Source organism: Borostomias antarcticus (genome assembly GCF_949987555.1).
Source record: "Borostomias antarcticus genome assembly, chromosome: 7".
NCBI classification, from domain to species: domain Eukaryota; kingdom Metazoa; phylum Chordata; class Actinopteri; order Stomiiformes; family Stomiidae; genus Borostomias; species Borostomias antarcticus.
In genome coordinates, this window is record NC_140240.1 from 13,399,728 (window position 1) to 13,421,130 (window position 21,403).

The 21,403-nt window shown below is 46.4% G+C and overlaps 1 protein-coding gene across 1 annotated transcript; it reads right to left on the minus strand.

Annotated features, from left to right (window-relative positions):
* Positions 1-699: 699 nt before the first annotated feature.
* slc32a1 (solute carrier family 32 member 1) lies at positions 700-3,290 on the minus strand (the record flags this gene model as incomplete). Its single annotated transcript, XM_084440736.1, has 2 exons — positions 700-1,887; positions 2,892-3,290. The coding sequence occupies 2 exons, from the start codon at positions 3,288-3,290 to the stop codon at positions 700-702; spliced, it is 1,587 nt and encodes a 528-aa protein (XP_084296862.1).
* Positions 3,291-21,403: the final 18,113 nt, after the last annotated feature.

A 21,403-nucleotide genomic window follows, 5' to 3' on the forward strand; every position in this document is an offset into this window, starting at 1 on the left:
ATGGCCTAAAGATAACTCAGGCTCAATAAACGTAATAAAGGCTATTCATAATTTCTGGGACCTCCACAGCAATTGTCCTATATTAGGCTTTATTATTTTCTCTTGTTGTTTATTGCCTTAATGATAGTTGCCATTATTGTAGTCCACAATAAGATAATGATGTGTTAAACACCACATCCACTGACCATTAAATATTGCAAATCATCGAGAATGAAGTGGCATCAAAAAATTTGTATTATTTAGTCTACGATTTCATCACAGTATGCTGTTGAATTGTTGTCCAAAATCACAAACTTGAATGTCAAATGAAATGACTAACAGGAGCGATGAAAAGACAAACTGTCCGTTTTGCAATTTTGTTTAAGATCGATCTATGTTGTAAACCTTCACTCCACTGAAAAATATGTATAATGCAATTTGTTCTGATATGCGTATATTATGTAATTGTCCATCGTGTATAACTCTCTCTCTCTCTCTCTCTGTTCGCACGCGCGTCTGAGTATGTGTGTGTGTGTGTTTGTGTGTGTGCGCGTGTGTGAATCAATGCAAGAGTGAGCGCAAAATGTGTGCTGCGTTCTGTGCGCGCGCATTTGTTACGCATGGATTCTGTAAGCAGGGGCGGCGCTCACTGGGACTCAGTTAATCACTATAGGGGTATGTGCAGTAACATCTATGCCCGTTTCCAGCGGTGGCTCGCGTCTAATCTTCTATGTTATACCTATAAGCCTCTATGAGCCCCTCCATCGAATGGATGAAACCAGATATGCTGCATATACCTCCTATTACAAATATGGCGACATCAAAGAAAACGTGGTGCCATAACAGCTTTCTCCATAAAAGCCTTAGGTGGAAGAGACTGGGAAGCAGAAAGCACAACCCTGCACCTGTCAGGCTGCCAGTGAGACCCATCAGGAGGGCGAAATGCGGTACGTAAATTGCCATCAGCAAAGTGAACACCACAAGCGCACAACGCAGACTAAGGCCCCATGATTTCAGGCGTCCATCGCCCCCGTAGCAATCTGGGAAATATGCGCGTCCTCCGTCCTGGAAAAATGATTTCTCCAGAACCTCAACTGCAGCAAAGAATGGTAACGGATATGACAACAGGGCTTTAGCCACTAAGAAAAGATTCACGACAGCTCGGATGGTGGACGGTAGGTTGTCAGTGATGACCTCCTTGGTAGCGTCTGCCCAGGTCAGATACGCCACAAGGGCGAATAGGCCTTTGAGGATACATGCAGCAATGTGAGTCCAGTTCATCATGCAGTGGAATTCGCTGGGTTTGCTCATGTTCCCCTCCAGAGAGGGCAGGAAGATCTGAGACGTGTAGCTGAAGACGATGATACCGATGGAGATGGGGAACTTCTTGACATCAATGTAAAACTTGACTTTGTCCCAAGCCCAATCTCGCGCTCTTGAAAGGCAGTAGGCTATTACGAGGACGTTGATGACGAAGTGGGCCATTGTGCAGAGCAAGCTGAACTTGGATACCGCTTTCAGGTTCTTCAGGAAGGCGCAGGGCAGGAGTGCGACGGTAGCGATGATGGCCCAGGACTTCTGGGAGATGGGCATGTTTGGGAAGCTGTTGTACATTAGGTTACCACTAACAACAACATACAGGATACAGGTCATCACTAGCTCTATGATTTGGGCTACATTCACAATATGGCCACCTAGTGATGGGAATCTTGGTGCACAACAGGCGTTGGCAATGTCCACATATGAGTCTCTCACACGCACCAACTGCCCGTCTTCGTTCTCCTCGTACAGGCAAGCAATGAGGATTTTCCCCGTGTAACAACACACCACCGCGGCGAAAATGATGAGAAACAGTCCCAGGTAGCCCCCATGAAGAATGGCGTATGGTAAACCAAGGACGAACATCCCCTGTGGACACAGAGAGTAGCCGTTTGGGATGGTTGGGCACAAATTCAATCATGTACGCATCATAATTATTTGTACATATCTCTCGCATTGAATACAATCGCAACTCTACCTATCACATAATTGTATACACTGTTAATGTGGGCAATCCATTTCGCTTCGACCACATCTTCAGGCCGCTTTTATCGTCATCGAGGGGATGAAGGAGACACGGTGTGACGTAATGGTGACGGTCACGATCGTAATAGCTTACCCATGAAGGGATGGCGCGTGGGGAGCTGAGCTTTTGTCACGTACAGATACACTGTCCAGTACATTCTAACACTTACTTGCTCTTTTATGAATCAGACAATTAATAATCATCTCGGTTTTTGGGCAATTTTGCGCATGCGGTATGCATGACATAGAATTAACACCACATCTATATCCTGAAGAACATTAACGTTTGGTGACCTTCCGATAATTTTCAATGCAGAAGGTCACCTGTGCACCTGAGTAGAATATGTCTGCAGAGTTGGAACATACAGTAATCGCTATAGAACCCACCCCTTACCTACGGAACGTTAGCCGTAACCGTGCGTAAAATGGATATCCATCCCTGCATTCTTGCGTTTTTGTCAAAAACTGTCCCTGTTCTTGCTCTAATGAGTTCAGATGCCTGTTTGATAAACATAATACAACATAGCATGTTTTACAAAAATACATAAAGCCTTTTTCATGTATAACTATTCATTTCTGGTCGAAACAGTGCATGCATGAATAGCTCTACCTATCGCCTACTGGGCTACCTGTGAAATCACGAATGTCTCCAAATATCTCAACTGCGCAACATGATCTCCATTTCTTACTCTGTAGGCTTTCATTTTGAAATTGCAGTCACGTCTTAAGTGGCTGCAAGGAAATGTTCTCTGCATGACGGTTTACAAGAGTATAGGGAATCAATGGGGACACTTGAAATGGCGTTTTTTTGGTGGGGGTATTTTTTATTTATTGCGTTTTTCTTTTACCTGGATTGCATTTGTGACGTTCCATCCCGCCTCCCAAGCGGTGATCTTTGGTCTATCTGCTGCTAACTCGTTGCACAGACCACCGTCTTTGGAAGCCGAGGGTGGGGGCCCGGTGCCATCTCTCTGGTAATGGCTGTCCCCGTCCACTCCGTCTGCACCCATCTCCCCGCTGCCCTCTCCGCCCACCTCGTCGTTGGTGAGGATGTCCATCTGCATGCCCTGCCGGTGATCGTAATCCAAATCGTCACAAGCGGCGAAGCCCAGCGCCTCTTCGTTCGTCGCGGCCTGAAACCCCATCCTGGCGAACATCCCGCTCACCTTCGCCTGAGATTTGTTTGACACGGAGGTGGCCGCATTGGACAGTTTATTTGAAATCTTGCTTTTGATTAATGTTGCCATTGTTGCTATGCTTTCTTTAACCTTTGTCAGAATATAAACTTATTTCCAATGTAACAATCGCCTTCTTTTGATTTGGACTCTTCTTTCTTTACAAAGATTGAAAAGAAACTACGATAGATGCGAGTTTGAAGCCACGGCGGGTTTCAGTTGCTATCTCCACTTCTTGTTCAAGGTACGCCTGCTGTTCTTGATAATCCTTAGGTTCATGTCACCTTCAGACATCGGCGCTCGGTCTCTGCATCTTGTTACCGCACTCTCTGGTTTGGTCGACGAAACGTCGGAGACCCACACGATTTGGACGATGAAAACGGTTGCGCAAAGCTTTACGCAAACAGAGAGGCGCACTTTTCAATGTAATATCTGTTGCAATAGCCTAATAAAGGTAGCGGCAGCGCTTCCACAGTTGGTTTTCCGTTGCCGTTACTGATGCCAATGCGGTGCGGTGGAGCCTGGGGGTGGCAGGGAGGAGGCACGTGTCATCATCAGTCTGCCAATGCAAGGACTCTGCTTCGCACTGCACGTCTCCAGTCCCCAGTGCGCGCAGCCACCCAACACAAGAAAACGGGCGAGATTTGCTGCATTTCTGGGGGAGGTGCTTGTGGTACCCCATCCCCTCCCTACCCCATAATCTATACCTCTTCATTCTAACATCCAATGACATTCTGGGGGCCTTTGGTCTTGCATTTCTTTACGTTTATAAAAGAGGGCTAAGGTTGAAGAACCCCCATCAACTCTTTGGACTTCGTTATGTAACTTTCAGACTATAGTAGGCTATTTGGTGGGATTTTTGTTGCGTGACCATGTGTTTCTTTCATGGACGTGGGTGTCTCAGTGACAACTAAATTGAAATGTCTACTGGAATTATATGGATCGAATTGTTGTCGTTTATTCCTGTGGAGAAATGTTATTTGCGCGTTTCGTCGTTTAATCGATGGTAAGGCGGGACTTGATTCCATATAGAATAGGGAAAAAATCTCATACAATATCTGTAGCAATAGCCAATCTCAAGTCAAATAGTCTACGTTTGATTTGAGTTTGATTTGTCAGACTTTTATAACAGACCCGTCTTTATTGATTTATTTTTGTTTAAGCTTTCGCGTAGCTTTTTATATAGAATAAAGCCGTTTAAAAACAACAGAACACACACACACACACATACACACACACACACACACACACACACACACACACACACACATTCGTTTTAGACAAAAATAGCATAGGCCTACCTGCAACAGAACTGTCAATCTAAAACACGTTCCGATAAACAACAAATTTAATTCGATATGATAAGCCTTTCTTTAAGCTCGAGATATCTTTTGAATGTCTTTCATTATTTTTACACCAATATTTATGTTATAAACTGCACTTGCATTTGAATCAAATAGGCTTACTATTTGGAGTTGGTCTTACATCATCTTCAGCATGCTTAGCCCAAGCTCTGAACGTCTGGAAAAAGCTTAGATTTGACCTCTATCACAAATTTAACCCTATAAATGTAACCCTTTAAAATTATAACCATAACAATAACAGCCGTAGCCAATGCTATTAAACACGTAAATAGTCTGCCAATAGCTATAACCTACATAGGCATATTGTATTTTGTATGGGGATAGGTTACAGTATGAGCTAACTCTTCTCTTTAAGAGCCTGCCCCATTTAGCCAAACAGCCAACCGTTCTCCATGTTCTCCTCAAGCAGGAATAGAGTTTCTCACGAGACTGGGACTTAAAACGCCTGGCGAAGGCATCACACCCGGTTCGTGTTGTTCATAGGCCTGTGACATTTTGATATAATCCATAAACGCTTTTTGGAAATAAGGTAATATTCATGTTAAATCTATTCACGGCCTAGACATTTACACCGTGTTTTAGGCTGAAACAACCCCCCAAAAATAGCAGAATGAAATCGTCGGCTTATGCATGATGTGCAGGCTATAGATCTATCACCAGAGATTCTATCTGGAGGAGAGATTAGACCATGGGCATAATAAATCTGGGTAGTAGGAATAGTAGCCTATTTAAATCAACGGATTACAAGGGACCTCACTGCTCTATAAACCCAATATTGGTCCTTTGTTTATTCCCTTGATTGGAGTTCAGCACCACAGCAGAGGAACAGCGACTAGAGTTCGCCCCGCGGGCTCAGACGAACAAGAGAAGAATCAGGGTCACATTTATGATTTTGCTGCACATGCAACGGATCTGAAAGGTTTACTGTGTGCAAAACATGCAATATATATAGGTATAACTATACGTATTATGAAAACTTAGTTTTTAGAATAAGTTCACGTGCTTAGGCCTATATAGGCCTATATCAAACACCATCAGTTAATGGAACATGCACCGTCAATGGAACAGACACACACACACACACACGCACGCACGCACACACAAATACACAATATCTCTATCGTTAACCTTCAAAGATTATAACTAAACATGTTAGGCCAATACAAAGGAATGGACCTTGCACACACTTGGCTGAACTGTGTGAATACCCAGAGCGACTGAAAGGGTTAATGACAGCCCGTGTTATCAGCGGTCCGCAGCCTCCGCGCGGCTCTGTACTTACGACTGTCTGATTTAATGTGCTGTGAGATGAAAAGACCATCAATGACACGGGAAGCGGAGAGGTTACAGGGCTGATTCTGAGGCCAATCTCCTCCTCTCACAGATAAGCAATGGCATAATGCTAATAACAACACTCATAAAAATTAGCTATTATCTAATTATAGGCTAATACTAACAACAATAAGGCTATTTCAAAAAAATAATCATAAGAATAACTGACAATAACTGATAATAATATTATTAATAATTAATAAAACATTGTTATAATACATTTGGTATTTACCTGCCAAGTCAAATGCTATTCATTGATACTATTTGACTGGCTTTATTTTACAAGCCTATCCTTCTCAAAGGCTCACAGCAATTCGTGCTGTTTTTTTTTCTTTGTGCGTTAGAAGCCCTGTAGCTTAGCCTACTCATTGTTTTGGGTTATTGTTATTTTAGAGGTATAAAGAAATATGACGAGAGACGGTTAGGAATGGCAACTGCACATAATGCTATTCGATTTCTATTCGTCGATGCACTGTGGATTCACCGTGTGTTGTTGACAGTGTGTGAATGGGTGACCCTACATGAAGGCGCAAAACCCTAAAAGTCATCAGAGCTCGTTGATGGAATTCTCCAATATAGAGTTCGACTCGGCCGACCGCTGCATCTTTCTGCATCTCTCTGTGTCTGTCTCTCACTCTGTCCAAGTAATTATCATCACTTGACTGCCCCGTTCATTCACTGAATATTCAATTCAGAGAACTGTGTTTTCATTGTGTAGCCTACAATCGTATCTGAAAATCATACAAATATTCAGCTGTATTTCACGCAGGTTATTTGATCTTCGCGTTTTATTTGGTGTGAATACCGGAGCCGAGTTTTAACTGAAAAGACTCCTGTCTTTGTGAGGGGGAATCTCAACGTCTCATCGACATGGGCAGTGATTTCTCTGCTCAGTGCGTACAGAGTTTATCACCTTTTATCACCTATCATGAGAGGCAAGCAGAGGTCAGACGCTGCTCGGTCCCTGGGGAATTCTCAGTGCCTCGTGAGAACCAGAGTCTATAGATTTACCATGGGACGATCTAGCCAATCAAACCTTATTCGGATCGGCACCTATTTTTAAGCATAAAAGGCACAAAAACACCCATCCCCAGAGATGTGTGTTTTTTATGGCCGTGGAGCAAATCGAAATCTCCATTGTGGCTTTTCCTGTCTCCTCAAATCCATTCACTGGTACCCCCGACACCCTCCCCCCCGTTTCACCCCGGCTCGGCAGTCTGTTTTGTCCTTTTTCCCATTACACACTTGGCTGCTCAGGCACGAGGTCCTATGGTTTGATGTCAGCCCCTCCCGCACTGCAAAATGATGAATTAGCACAATAGATCGGTTATTCACTCCTGGAATCTAGGCCTGGGTATCATGGCTGTAATAGCTGATGCATAGAGAAATATTTGCCATGACGTGATGATGATTTTTTTCCACTATCAATTTTAATCTGAATGTTTGTTCGAATTTATTTCTTTACTCAACAAACAAAATTTTTTAGCCTGTTTGTTGGAATGGAATTCTTTAAATTGCAATGTTGTTTGTGAGCGCTGTGTGTGTGTGTGTGTGTGTGTGTGTGTGTGTGTGTGTGTGTGTGTGTGTGGGTGTGTGTGTGTGTGTGTGTGAGAGAGAGAGAGACAGAGGGAGAGAGAGAATTGGAATTAGAGATAGAGAGGAGATAGAGAGGTGAAGAGAGAGATAGAGATATATATATTGAGAGAGATGGATATAGAGATATGGAGCGAGAGAGAGAGGGAGAAAGAAAGAGAGGGGCATTTGGATCAGATGTGCTGTGGGCCTTTAAAGGGTTCAGTTGAGAAAATCGAGAGAGCTACCTGTCAACATGAAGGGGGCTAGATCATGCGCACAGCAAGATTTAGGCTGTAGGCAAGTCTAAAATGATCCTTCGCATGGGATTTTGAAGAGACAGAGTATTGGGGTTTGCATTTTGAGACCCTAAAAATCATATAGATAAATAAAAACACATGGAAGAGGCACGTTTTCTCATTCATTTATTCTCCACAACTGAGAAAAAAAAAAAAATCGGTCGTTTTGTCATCTAGATTCGTCTCTGCCAGGGCAGCGAGGCAGAAAATAACACACAACACACTTCAATTAATAATGGGAACTGAAAAGACACACGGCGTCTCCAGGGACCGCAGCGAGGGGAAATTAGCCCGCGCAGGCTAATAGCAGGACCGCTCACCCTCCTTCACAACCCATCACCATTAGCATCACAATCACAGGTAGACCTGCCCTGGGCCCCGCATTGTGCCTGATTTCTCATTTCTCAGGAAAATAACAAATTTGAGTTGAGCTAAAATCGTCCATTCAAATGTGTTCTTTTTAAAAAGAGACACGTAGGCTATAGGTGATTTCAGCACCACGGACAGCGACAAATGTAAATTGCTCTGCAGGTAGGCTACGCGTATTCAAAAGGAGCGCACTGAAACTGAAGCAGTGAGATGAGCTTAGTGGATGTTGCTCATGGAAGCGTTTTGAAAGTTAGTAAAAGAAACAACAGCACAATAAAAAGCTGGGAAGATGTATTTCATCTGCGGCGGCCATCATCCCCAGAGAGACATCCAGGTGGCTGGGTGGAAAATGGCTAAGAGCCTTTTCATTACTCCTAATGCGCCTGTTTAATGGGTTATTATGAGGCCCCTAGAGGCCGGGAGAGTGGTTTATATTAGCCCAGCTTGACGGGCTCTGGTCCCAAGGAATAGGGTAGCTTGATGTAGCCCAAATAATATCCCACACAAAGCACTATTTTTTCTTGATAAAGATTATTTTAGCAATGCAATTTTCCCTCTGTATCAATACTTTATATTCCCTGTAGTCTGTTTAGGTTCTTATTTCTTCATCGTCAATAAAGTTCCACCGAGGACTAGAGTTTAATTCGAAGACAAAGCGCGGGCTAATATTTTTCCTCTAAGGCGCGCGCGTGTGAAGGTGTCTCGATGTTTTTCATGCCGTTAAGTGTTTGTTATGTTCCCGGGGTTTAGTCTCGGTCCCCAGACGCCGTTTGCTGTTAACCTAGAGTGACTCGGCTCACTCCATCACCTCTGACGGTCTCCCACTCGCCCTACCGCGGGTTCACTTCCCGCTGCGACACATTAACATTGTAATTGCTTCGCTTTGAACACAATAAACTCGGCGGGTCCGTGGGGACATGTGGCCCGGGGCTGGCACAGGCAGCTATGCCATCGATTTTCACACCATGGCCACCATCAACAATGACTTCAACATGAACCCTCAAAGCAGAATGTTATTTATTTTTTGTTTGGTTCCTTTTTAATCTCGGTCAGATGAGGTGTGGGCTACAACTACATACGCATGGAGGCATAGAGGGTAAGGCAATTAAGTGCTCAAAATGGCACATTATTTTGGTAGCCTACCAATCTTGACAACTCGGACAACCCCTGTAGGCAATGTTTAGGACTGATCAAACCTTTAACATGACCTTGCCTATATTATGTCAATGGAAAGCAATTGGAAACACTCATCACCTAGTCCAGTGGGGATCTCTGGAGCCTAAAGCAAACATGTGTGTGTGTGTGTGTGTGTACGTGTGTGTGTGTGTGTGTGTGTGTGCGTGTGTGACCGAGTGAGACATAATGTGGTCCTGGAGGATCATGTCCCTTGTTGTGAGTCAATAGGAGCGTCAGACACAGTAACCAGTGTGTAATAGTTTTGTTCTCATTAATGTTTCATGGTATGAGAATAGCTGACATCTGGTCACAGCTTTCCCTGAGCCACTAGCTCTGAGGTGGTCATGACTAAGAGAAAGAAGCTGCATGATCTCCTCCACTGCTCTTTGTTCTCCTCCCTGTTCTCCTCTGCTCCTCCCTACACTCTTCTCTTCTCCACTGCTCTGTTCTCCTCCCTGTTCTCCTCTGTCATCCCTGCACTCCTCTCTTCTCCACTGCTCTGTTCTCCTCCCTGTTCTCTTCTCCTCCCTGTCCTCCTCCTCTCCTCTCCTCTCCTCTCTGTTCTCCTCTGCTCCTCCCTGCACTCCTCTCTTCTCCTCCACTGTCTTTTCTCCTCTCTGTTCTCCTCCGCTCCTCTCTGTTCTTCTCTGTTCCTTCTCGCTCCTGCCTCCTCTCTCCTCTCCTCTCCTCTCCTCTCCTCTCCTCTCCTCTCCTCTCCTCTCCTCTCCTCTCCTCTCCTCTCCTCTCCTCTCCTCTCCTCTCCTCTCCTCCTCTCCTCTCCTCTCCTCTCCTCTTCTCTTCTCTCCTCCCCGCCTGTAATCCATGAACTATTATCACTCATTCTCACCTCAGGCTGGAGCTGTCGGGAACCATTAAGCTCCCCTACCTCCTCAGAAGGCCATTCATTGATAGCTGTCCTTCTGAGAGCCACAAACTCCTCCAGACACATGCCTGATACTGGACCAAGCCATTGCAACGGTGTTATTTCAAGGCCAGTATCATATTTTCATGTTGATTACCTCAAATCTGTTTGATGGTGTGAGTCACAGAGTGGACCAGCACACACAGGAAATGAAATTGTCATTATTGTTTGTTAAAACGAACCGACCGCTGTTTTGATCTGCATACACTGACTGTGTCCGTTTTTCCGAGAATGATTCATTGAAATGCACACCTTGTCTCCAAATTGAGGACATTGAGGACATTCAGAGCCTCCTCCGAAAGCTTTTTGTTCGTCCCTGTAATGTTTTCCCCGGGATTCCGAGCCGTTGATTGAATTGAGCGCAGCGGAGCTGTGGAGAGCACTTCATAATGTGGGTCCTCTCACGCAGGTTGGTTTATGAATAGTAAAAAAAACATGTCGTCCTTTGAAAGCGCCCCCCCCCCACCGGCCCGGTCCCCCTCCCCTCCCCGCTGGCCCAGTCTGTCCCCCCCACACACACACACACACACAGGCCCAGTCTGGTCCCCCCCCCCCCCACACACACACACACACACATACAGGCCCGGTCTGGTCCCCCCCCCCCCACACACACATACAGGCCCGGTCTGGTCCCCCCCCCCCCCCCACACACACACACACACACACACAGGCCCGGTCCCCCCGCAGGCCATTAGCTGCCGTTGTCAGAGAAACAATCACACGCTGTAAAACTGGAGCACTTATCATCAGCCACCAGCCACACACACACACACATGCACACGCACGCACACATGCCCACACACACACGCACACACGCCCACACACACATACACACACGCACACATACACACACACACACAGCCCAGCAGAACAACACACAAAACCACACACACACACACACACACACACACACCCTGCAGAACACCATACACTCATATTGATTCCGCGACCAATGTGTGAGCTGCAGTACAAACAGCTGACAGGTCTCTGCTGCCAAGGTGTTGATTTCTGTCAAGGGGGTGAAAACCAACCTTCAGCAACCTAGTAAAACAGACCTCGATATTCTAGGCTCTATATTTGCACCGTAGGAAATAAAGAGACACAGGAGGCCTGTCTGTGTCTCTGCTTATTTAGGACACGCTTCTCGAATCCAAAGCAAGCCAGCGTGACTGTGACACCCAGGCCCACACAGTCAATGGAGGAACCGTCCAAAAATGTGTATCGTCTACGACGAATCAGCCGCATCTCAAATACTCTCTTAGTCTTCTATCTTTATATGTAACCCAGATTCACAGTGGTGCTCAGCAGGCAGCCTCCATGCGCTCTGACTGCCCCTCAGCCCCCCCCCGCGCCCCCCGCCCCGCTCCGCCCCCTCCACCCCGCCCCGCTCCGCCCCCCTCCGTGCCCCGCGGCCCAGCACCTCACCGCTGATTGCTTTCTGATCTGACTCTTGTACCGTTTCCACAGCACACAGGTCTCTGGTGTGGAAGCCTCTAGAATAGGGCTCTTTGCCCTCCTAGCCCAGTTAAACAGAGATGAGGAGCCTGACCCGACTACCGCCGGCCCGGTCGGAACACCAGCACCGGCCCAAGCACCGCCCCGGGGCTCGGCAGTAGGGCAAGGTCGGCTCTAGGATCTGGAAAACTACCAATCAGCAAAGGGTTCTGTCTGGAATGTTTTTTTCAGAGGTTCTTCTATTGTTACAAAGCGCTCTATGTGTTTGTGTGTGATTCACAGAAAAACAAGCGCAAACTCACAATAGTGACCACATGCAGTACGTGCATGTGCAGCGCACGTGTGCAGCCAGACCCAATTTTTGTGGACTAACCGACCAACTAACCCACTGACGGAGCGAGCAGGGAGCTGCCAGTCACAGCTAAAACGAAGAGCGGGAAAGATGGTCAAAACTTTATAATGCCACGAATCACATTACTTTTTACAAAACAACTTGTCGATGGAGAGAATACCCAAGAATACATGTGTGTGATGGTGACTGAATGAAAGTGTTCATGAGATGAGTTTTAATTCTATATTAGCATTAGCATCACAGTTTTCAAAAATTGTCCAAATTCAAATGCCTGCCATGTCCTTGCCTGCCATTTCCATGTTTTGAGATATCTGGAAATGCTTTGCCACAATACAACAAAGTAGTAGGCTACCCATGCCCAGTCAGTCAAGTCCCTAGATTATTGTTGTAAATGTAAATATTGTTGTAAGTTAAGCACTTGAAAATGTTATCAATTTTTTAATGCCAGTTGTTCTGCCATCTTGGATTGGATCTCTGAGCTGTTAACACCTTATAAGGAGACATCCACCATACATGTATGTGTGACATTTCAGACCAATTTGACCTACGGTTTATGAGAAGTTACCATTTACAGGTTTAGCCAAATTTTCAACCAGAAGAAAAATCCATCATAATGGACCTTATGGGTTCTTGAGGCAACTTTGTTCCCCGTGAGGAAAGACATAAGTCTACCGAGTTTCATACATTTTTGTCAAAAGGCATGGAAATGCCAGCATTTTAAAATTTGTGTTTTGAATTGGTTACTATAGCGCCACCTATGGACGAATCAAGGTAATTCTTTCTGGCATAGCTACTCATGGGCCCAGTCCCAATGTCCACCCTTGCAGACTCACAGACTTAAGGGCGCGCTCCCGCGAAGTCCGCGAGGGCTTAGGGGTGTCCCAATGTCAAATCGGCAAGTGCATGAGGGCTCTCTGGCAGACATTTTGAGCCCTTTATGGCCCCTTACCGTAAATCTGCACTTCTGCAGACTTCGCCTAAGGGAATTACCCACAGTTCATATCGTTGTGACGTGAAACATGGGGTTACCTGAAGAACAGCCAATAAACAAGCACGGACAGAACATGTTCACAGATCAATGTTCACGTTACAAAACAAAATATGTTTTCATGTTTTCAGCTGGACTTGCTTATCTGCACAAGTAGCCTTATAATTATTTTGGTTTCATTATTTTTAAGTATGGGTTATTAACCCCATGGGTTTGTATAATGTGATGTGTAAAAATATGTAGGCTATGGTTATAAATTACATCGATTTCTGTTGCTCTAAATCATATGATTTCCCAGTTAAAAGCAGTATGACATTAATCACCCATTTCGGTGCAATGTTCTTTGAATTGAGATTTCCAACATGAATATGGAAAGAGTTGTGAGGTGCAGGAATGTGTATAAATAATACATTATCATTCTTAAGTAAATACTTTTGGATTCATCACAAACAAGAGGCAGTAATGTAGTTCGCATATCACCACATAATGAAATGATTTCAACAAGTTGAACAAACATGTTTTGAGGGTAACACAGAGTTCGGATAATGTAAAGGGGATTTGACTCAGCCCAAAATGAAGGCCTCCAAGAAAAACATGTAAAATTGAAAATTTGATAAAAAGCCCCACACCCACAATAGTAAGAAATGTGTTTTCACGTCAGCGTGCTGGAGCAATGATTGCGCGCTGTGCGCATTAGTGCTGGAGCAAGTGAGGAAGCTATTTCGTTTCGAAAGACGTTTCGAAAGATCATGGCATGTGAAAAATACAACAGGCCTATGCTCTATGTAAGCACAACTAGCGATTTATCAAGACAGATTGATGAAAACAACCGTTTCGCGGCAGAAAATAGATTTTTAGAAACTGCATTCTAAGTGCCCCGACCACCGCCATTACATGGATATACTGGCTCGTGCTGGATTTTATTTTTCTTCTACATGCCTCCGAACTACACCAAAGTGATCTCGGTGAGTCAAACGTCTTATAATATGTCGTAAATAAGGTCCAGGTTGTCAAAAACGAGCATTGTCCTTTAATGCCTATTTGCTAATGCCAAACAATACAAACATCTATATAACTCAAAATATTTATTAACAAAATAATTGAAGAATTAATTTAAAGCTTTATAGATTTAAATCAAAGCAGCAATACACCCATTACACCAGACAGGTCACAACATTAAAGTGAGGTCATGGAACTTAAGAGGAAGAGACAGAAGTGTGTGTGTGAGCGTGTGTGTGTGTGTGTGTGTGTGTGTGTGTGTGTGTGTGTGTGAGCGAGAGAGAGAGAGAGAAGGAGAGAGAGAGAGAGAGAGAGAGAGAGAGAGAGAGAGAGGGGAGGGGTAGATCTGGCCTGAGACAGCAGTAGGCTTATCCCTGGTGTACAGTGATCACTCTTTACAGAGAGAAGGCCTGAGAATGAAAACTCATTTGTATAACAGGAACTAATAAACACAATTAAACTGAGTATGCATTCAGTTAAAAAAACTAAAAACTTAGGTCTAAAATTGTGCTGTGAGTGTGCGGGTGAGGCAAGCAGGATGAACTGGAATGGGATCCTGGAAGCACAGCACAAAAGCACAGAAAAAAAACTATTAATCTTTTAGAAAGTTTCAGAAATATAATATCTTATTATCTATTCATCATTTATATGTATACACCTTGATGATTATTTAATTATGAATGAATAGTTATTGAAATGAGGCTAACAGATCCTTATTATAATGTGTTGCCAAATTGTAGGCCTAATTAGCCTATAATGTGTTATAGAAATGATAAGTGTAATTTAAAATTGAATCAGTAACATTTACTATTATCAATAGGTTTTGCCTACTTACAAGCTAGTGAGACACGTGCCTGTCGCTGGCCGCAGATTTTCTAAATCCTTGGTGGTAGGTACTGAAGAGAGGGCCACTCGCAAGTCCTGTTCAACAGAGAGGCGCGACCTGCTCTTGTTCTTCATATACACCAGAGTAGAGAACGCCAGCTCACACAGGTAGGTAGTGGGGAACTGAAGTAGTTGCTCAATAGCGTGGCTGGAGATGGTCGGGTACTCTGATGCAGAAGCCAACCAAAACTGATCCAGAGGGAGCTCTCTCAATTTGAGTTTCAGTGTGCGGAGCTCTGCGCATTCCTCTCTCTCTCTCAAAGTGAGATTTTCTGTTGATGCTTCCTGGTTGAATGGGTCTCGAATCCAGCCATAGTCCTCGATGTCGTCCACACGTGGGAAGTAGCGCTCAAACCTCTCTTTTAGGCCGGATTCATAGTCGACGCAAACTACATAAGCGCAAGCTTCGCAAGGCCACGCAAGATCTCGTTGCGTCCTTGCGTGTGTCATGCCGAAATGTGTCACTTGACGCAAGCAATAGTGCAATTCCTTGCGTTCCCACAAAACAAAACACAGAACGCAAGCTCTCGAGTCATGTTGGAGCTTGCGTTCACAACGTAGCTTGCGTTGTTAACGTCGACTATGAATCAAGGTGCGCGGCAAATACAGCGCGCTCTGTCTGCCTGGGGTGCGGCTGATGTCAGTGGGAATATTTCGAATTCGATTATGAACTATTCCAGCCAATCCGAATCGAATATTTACCCAGGCCGTGAACTAATAATAAAATAACCATTATAATATTTATTTATTTATTATTATAATTATTTTACATAAATTGTCACAAAATTGCACGGCACACCGTTTGAGAACCACTGCCCTAGAGCACCCTGCTGTGAGGTTCTCCCACCCTGCTCCCTAGAGCACCCTGCTGTGAGGTTCCCCCACTCTGCTCCCTAGAACCGGCCCTGCGGTGAGGTTCACCCACCCTGCTCCCTAGAACCGGCGCTGCTGTGAAGTGTCTGGTCGGACCCAGAGTGATGTCATTTCATGATGTCATCTCACTAACCAATTGGGATGGGAAACACACATCCAATTATCCAATCACATTGTATGGTGGTGTTTAAAATGAACTCACATTCTCATTGTTACAAAAATCTGTCCTGATGAAGGTCTAACCAAAACGTTGGCAGATTAAAAGCAGATAAAATGTGTGTGGGGGAGTATGTCATTCTTCATTCGGACCCGGAGTGAAACCTGACCTGGAGCGATCGTGGCCTTCTCAGACTCCCAGGAGACACCCAGACGAAAGGTCAAGTGCGTCCTTTCACAAACACGCAATGTTAGTTTAGCCAGGCTAATAAAACTGGCCAGACAGCAGCACAGTAGCAGCCTTGTGAGACCATCCGGATTTCGCAAGCTCACGTTCTGTTTCTCCCGCAAATCAGTATGGATACTCTCCATAGAGATCCGTTAGTGCCAGATCAGAAAACGATCTCACCGACGATCTTGTTCTTGCCGTTGGTTCTGAGGCTCTGGAATACAAACAGCTACTCTGGACGGGCTTATGACAGCGGGGAGCAGGTGAAGTTAGCGCGTGATGGATATGGCGATAGACAGATGGTTCATGCAATCACCTGCCCAGTATTTTTGAAAGTGTTGTTTTGTTATACCCTCTCATGTTAAGTGACTATCCTGAATATCCCATGTGTTAAGCCCCAGACGCCAGACAGTGATGGTATGATATGTTTATTAAAGAGGTGTGAGTTATGTGAGTCAGTGTGTGTGTTAGATAGCAGGGGTCCAGGAATGAGCAGCTGAGATAGGGGAGCAGGAAGGCAGCCGAGGGGGATGATAGTCATCTGTCTCTGTCATCCACAGCCGCTAACGGAGAGGGAGGAGGAGGGGGGAAGAGGAGGAGGAGGGGGAGGAGGAGAAGGAGGGGGAGGTCCCCGGTGTTACGAGGCAGCATCCAGAACAGTAGTCGGCTTTGACCTCTAAAATGCTGTTGTACCTCTATGGTGGAAAAAAACTCTGTTTTTTTTAAGGTCTGATGCAATATCGAAACAAGAAGCCCTATCAATCAATCGATCATATTTATTTTATATAGATTGTCAAATCAAAGAGTTTTGAAGCAGTTTCAAATATGATTATCCCTCTGCAGATATTGGCTGGGATGTTTGCCTTTTGTGTGTGTGTGTGTGTGTGTGTGTGTGTGTGTGTGTGTGTGTGTGTGTGTGTGTGTGTGTGTGTGTGTGTGTTGGTGATTTCTGATAGTACAAAACTTCACAGGAGATCCAAGTCGTTCAGCCTATTCGGGTATTTATTACGGTAACACACTCAATACAGCTTCACAACATTCTGATGTACAGCCCCCAGCCCAACTGAGCTCACCACCTTTTATATGCAGATCTCAAACACTGTGTGTGCGTCACATAAAGCTAATGGCTTTTCTTGGAACTTACATGAGTAGATATTAATCATGTTATTGAGACATACTGTGAAATGGGACATTCCTGGCTAGGACACTCTGACCTGTTCTGTTGCTGTTCTGCTGTTCTGTCCAGGTCTCCTCTGATGAGCCAACTTGACCTTACGGCCAAACAACCCTCTAAACACTACTAGTTTCCACAACAGTGTGTGTGTGTGTGTGTGAGGCAGAGCAATAAACACGTAGATCTTTATCCTTTGCTATGGAGATAAACAACAAACAATATTAATATAATCTCACAATGTATTCCTCCTATCTCCATCTCCTCCATCATGCCTTCATCCCCCCATCATCCCAACCCCAGCCACATCCCCCCTATCATCCCAACCCCAGCCTCAACCCCCTATCATCCCAACCCCAGCCTCATCCCCCCTATCATCCCAACCCCAGCCTCATCTCCCCTATCATCCCAACCCCAGCCTCATCCCCCCTATCATCCCAACCCCAGCCTCATCCCCCCTATCATCCCAACCCCAGCCTCATCCCCCCTACCATCCCAACCCTAGCTTCACCTCCCTGTTCTTCCAACCTTCGATTCATTTATTACCTTTCTTTTGTGTAAAAAAAAAGAAGCATTTTCCCTGGTAGTACTGTATATGGTTCCATATATTTCTTTGAATGAAATAAGAAAAAATAAAAATGTGTGCTACTGTACCTAAAAATAGTCAGTGATTTGGTTTGATCCCGGTGGGGAACCCTCTGAGAAACCCCTGATAACAAAGTTCTTCCTGTTTCACCAACGAAAAGATTCCTGCAGGAAGCCAAACAGGTTTATTTTAGACTGAGGGTTTCTCTTCTTAGTCTGGGTGATGGTACCCTGGTTGTGACCGACTGCCCCTCTCCACGTAATCACCACCGCCACCACAACAACCACCACCCTCCACCGCCACCACCTCCACCGCCACCACCACCACCATCACCACCACCCTCCACATAATCACCACCTCCCTCCACATAATCATCACCACCACCACCTCCCTCCACATAATCACCACCACCACCACCCTCCTCATAATCACCACCACCACCTCCCTCCACATAATCACCACCACCACCTCCCTCCACATAATCACCACCTCCACCACCACCCTCCGCATAATCACCACCACCACCTCCCTCCACATAATCACCACCCTCCACCCTCCTCATAATCACCACCACCACCACCCTCCACATAATCACCACCACCCTCCACATAATCACCACCACCACCTCCCTCCACATAATCACCACCACCACCTCCCTCCACATAATCACCACCACCACCTCCCTCCTCATAATCACCACCACCACCACCCTCCACATAATCACCACCACCCTCCACATAATCACCACCACCACCTCCCTCCACATAATCACCACCACCACCTCCCTGCACATAATCACCACCATCACCACCACCCTCCACATAATCACCACCTCCCTCCACATAATCACCACCACCACCACCCTCCACATAATCACCACCACCTCCCTCCACATAATCACCACCACCACCCTCCACATAATCACCACCACCACCTCCCTCCACATAATCACCACCACCACCTCCCTCCACATAATCACCACCATCACCTCCCTCCTCATAATCACCACCACCACCTCCCTCCACATAATCACCACCTCCACCTCCCTCCACATAATCACCACCACCTCCCTCCACATAATCACCACCACCACCCTCCACATAATCACCACCACCACCTCCCTCCACATAATCACCACCACCACCCTCCACATAATCACCACCACCACCTCCCTCCACATAATCACCACCTCCACCACCCTCCACATAATCACCACCACCTCCCTCCACATAATCACCACCACCACCCTCCACATAATCACCACCACCACCACCCTCCTCATAATCACCACCACCACCTCCCTCCACATAATCACCACCACCACCACCCTCCACATAATCACCACCACCTCCCTCCACATAATCACCACCACCACCCTCCACATAATCACCACCACCACCTCCCTCCACATAATCACCACCACCACCTCCCTCCACATAATCACCACCACCACCTCCCTCCACATAATCACCACCACCACCCTCCACATAATCACCACCACCACCTCCCTCCACATAATCACCACCACCACCACCTCCCTCCACATAATCACCACCACCACCTCCCTCCACATAATCACCACCACCACCTCCCTCCACATAATCACCACCACCACCTCCCTCCACATAATCACCACCTCCACCTCCCTCCACATAATCACCACCTCCACCACCCTCCACATAATCACCACCACCACCACCCTCCACATAATCACCACCACCACCTCCCTCCACATAATCACCACCACCACCACCCTCCACATAATCACCACCACCCTCCACATAATCACCACCACCACCACCCTCCACATAATCACCACCATCACCACCTCCCTCCACATAATCACCACCACCACCTCCCTCCACATAATCACCACCACCACCACCCTCCACATAATCACCACCACCACCTCCCTCCACATAATCACCACCACCACCTCCCTCCACATAATCACCACCACCACCTCCCTCCACATAATCACCACCACCACCTCCCTCCTCATAATCACCACCACCACCTCCCTCCTCATAATCACCACCACCACCACCCTCCACATAATCACCACCACCACCTCCCTCCACATAATCACCACCACCACCTCCCTCCACATAATCACCACCACGTCCCTCCACATAATCACCACCACCACCACCCTCCACATAATCACCACCATCACCACCTCCCTCCACATAATCACCACCACCACCTCCCTCCACATAATCACCACCACCACCTCCCTCCTCATAATCACCACCACCACCTCCCTCCACATAATCACCACCACCACCTCCCTCCACATAATCACCACCACCACCTCCCTCCTCATAATCACCACCACCACCTCCCTCCACATAATCACCACCCTCCACATAATCACCACCACCACCTCCCTCCACATAATCACCACCACCACCTCCCTCCACATAATCACCACCACCTCCCTCCACATAATCACCACCACCACCCTCCACATAATCACCACCACCACCTCCCTCCACATAATCACCACCACCACCTCCCTCCACATAATCACCACCACCTCCCTCCACATAATCACCACCACCACCTCCCTCCACATAATCACCACCACCACCCTCCACATAATCACCACCACCACCACCCTCCACATAATCACCACCACCTCCCTCCACATAATCACCACCACCTCCCTCCACATAATCACCACCACCACCTCCCTCCCGCACTAATGTTGCCTCGGCAACATCCGCTGCTATTAACCGTTCTGCCTTTCATGTCCTTTCACATCAGTGTCTCCTGTCTCTTCCTCTCCTCTCCCCCAGGCCTCTGTCTCTCTCCATCCATCCCTCCCTCCTTCTCTCTCTCTCTTTCTCCCTTGTTCCCCCACTTCCTCCCTCTCTCTCTCTCTCTCTCTCTCTCTCTTCCTCCCTCTTTCCCCTCTCTCTTCTCTCTCTCTCTTTCTCACTCTCCCTCTCTCCCCCCTCCCCCCTCTGTTGTGGAGTGATCATACCTCCACCCAGCCCCTGACTGGGGTAATCACCCTCTCAATGCTCCATTTTTATCTGCTGCTACAGCTGCAATTCATTACAGGATTGAAAGGAGGGGAGATTAATAGTAGGCTGCTCCCTCTTCTCTCTCTGTCTGTTTCTCTCTCTCTCCCTGTCTATACACTTCCCTCTCCATTTCTTTCTCTCTATCTGCCTCTCCCTCCCTCCCTCCCTCCCTCTCTCTCTCTCTCTCTCTCTCCCTCTCTCCCTGTCTATACACTTCCCTCTCCATTTCTTTCTCTCTATCTGCCTCTCCCTCCCTCCCTCTCTCTCTCTCTCTCTCTCTCTCTCTTTCTCTCTCCATCTATCTCAATCTCTCTCCCTCCCTCTCTCTCTCTCCCTCTCTTCATCCCTCTCTCTCTCTCTTTCTCTCTCCCTCTATCTCTCTCTCTCTCCCTCCCTTCATCCCTCTCTCTCTCTCTCTCTCCCTT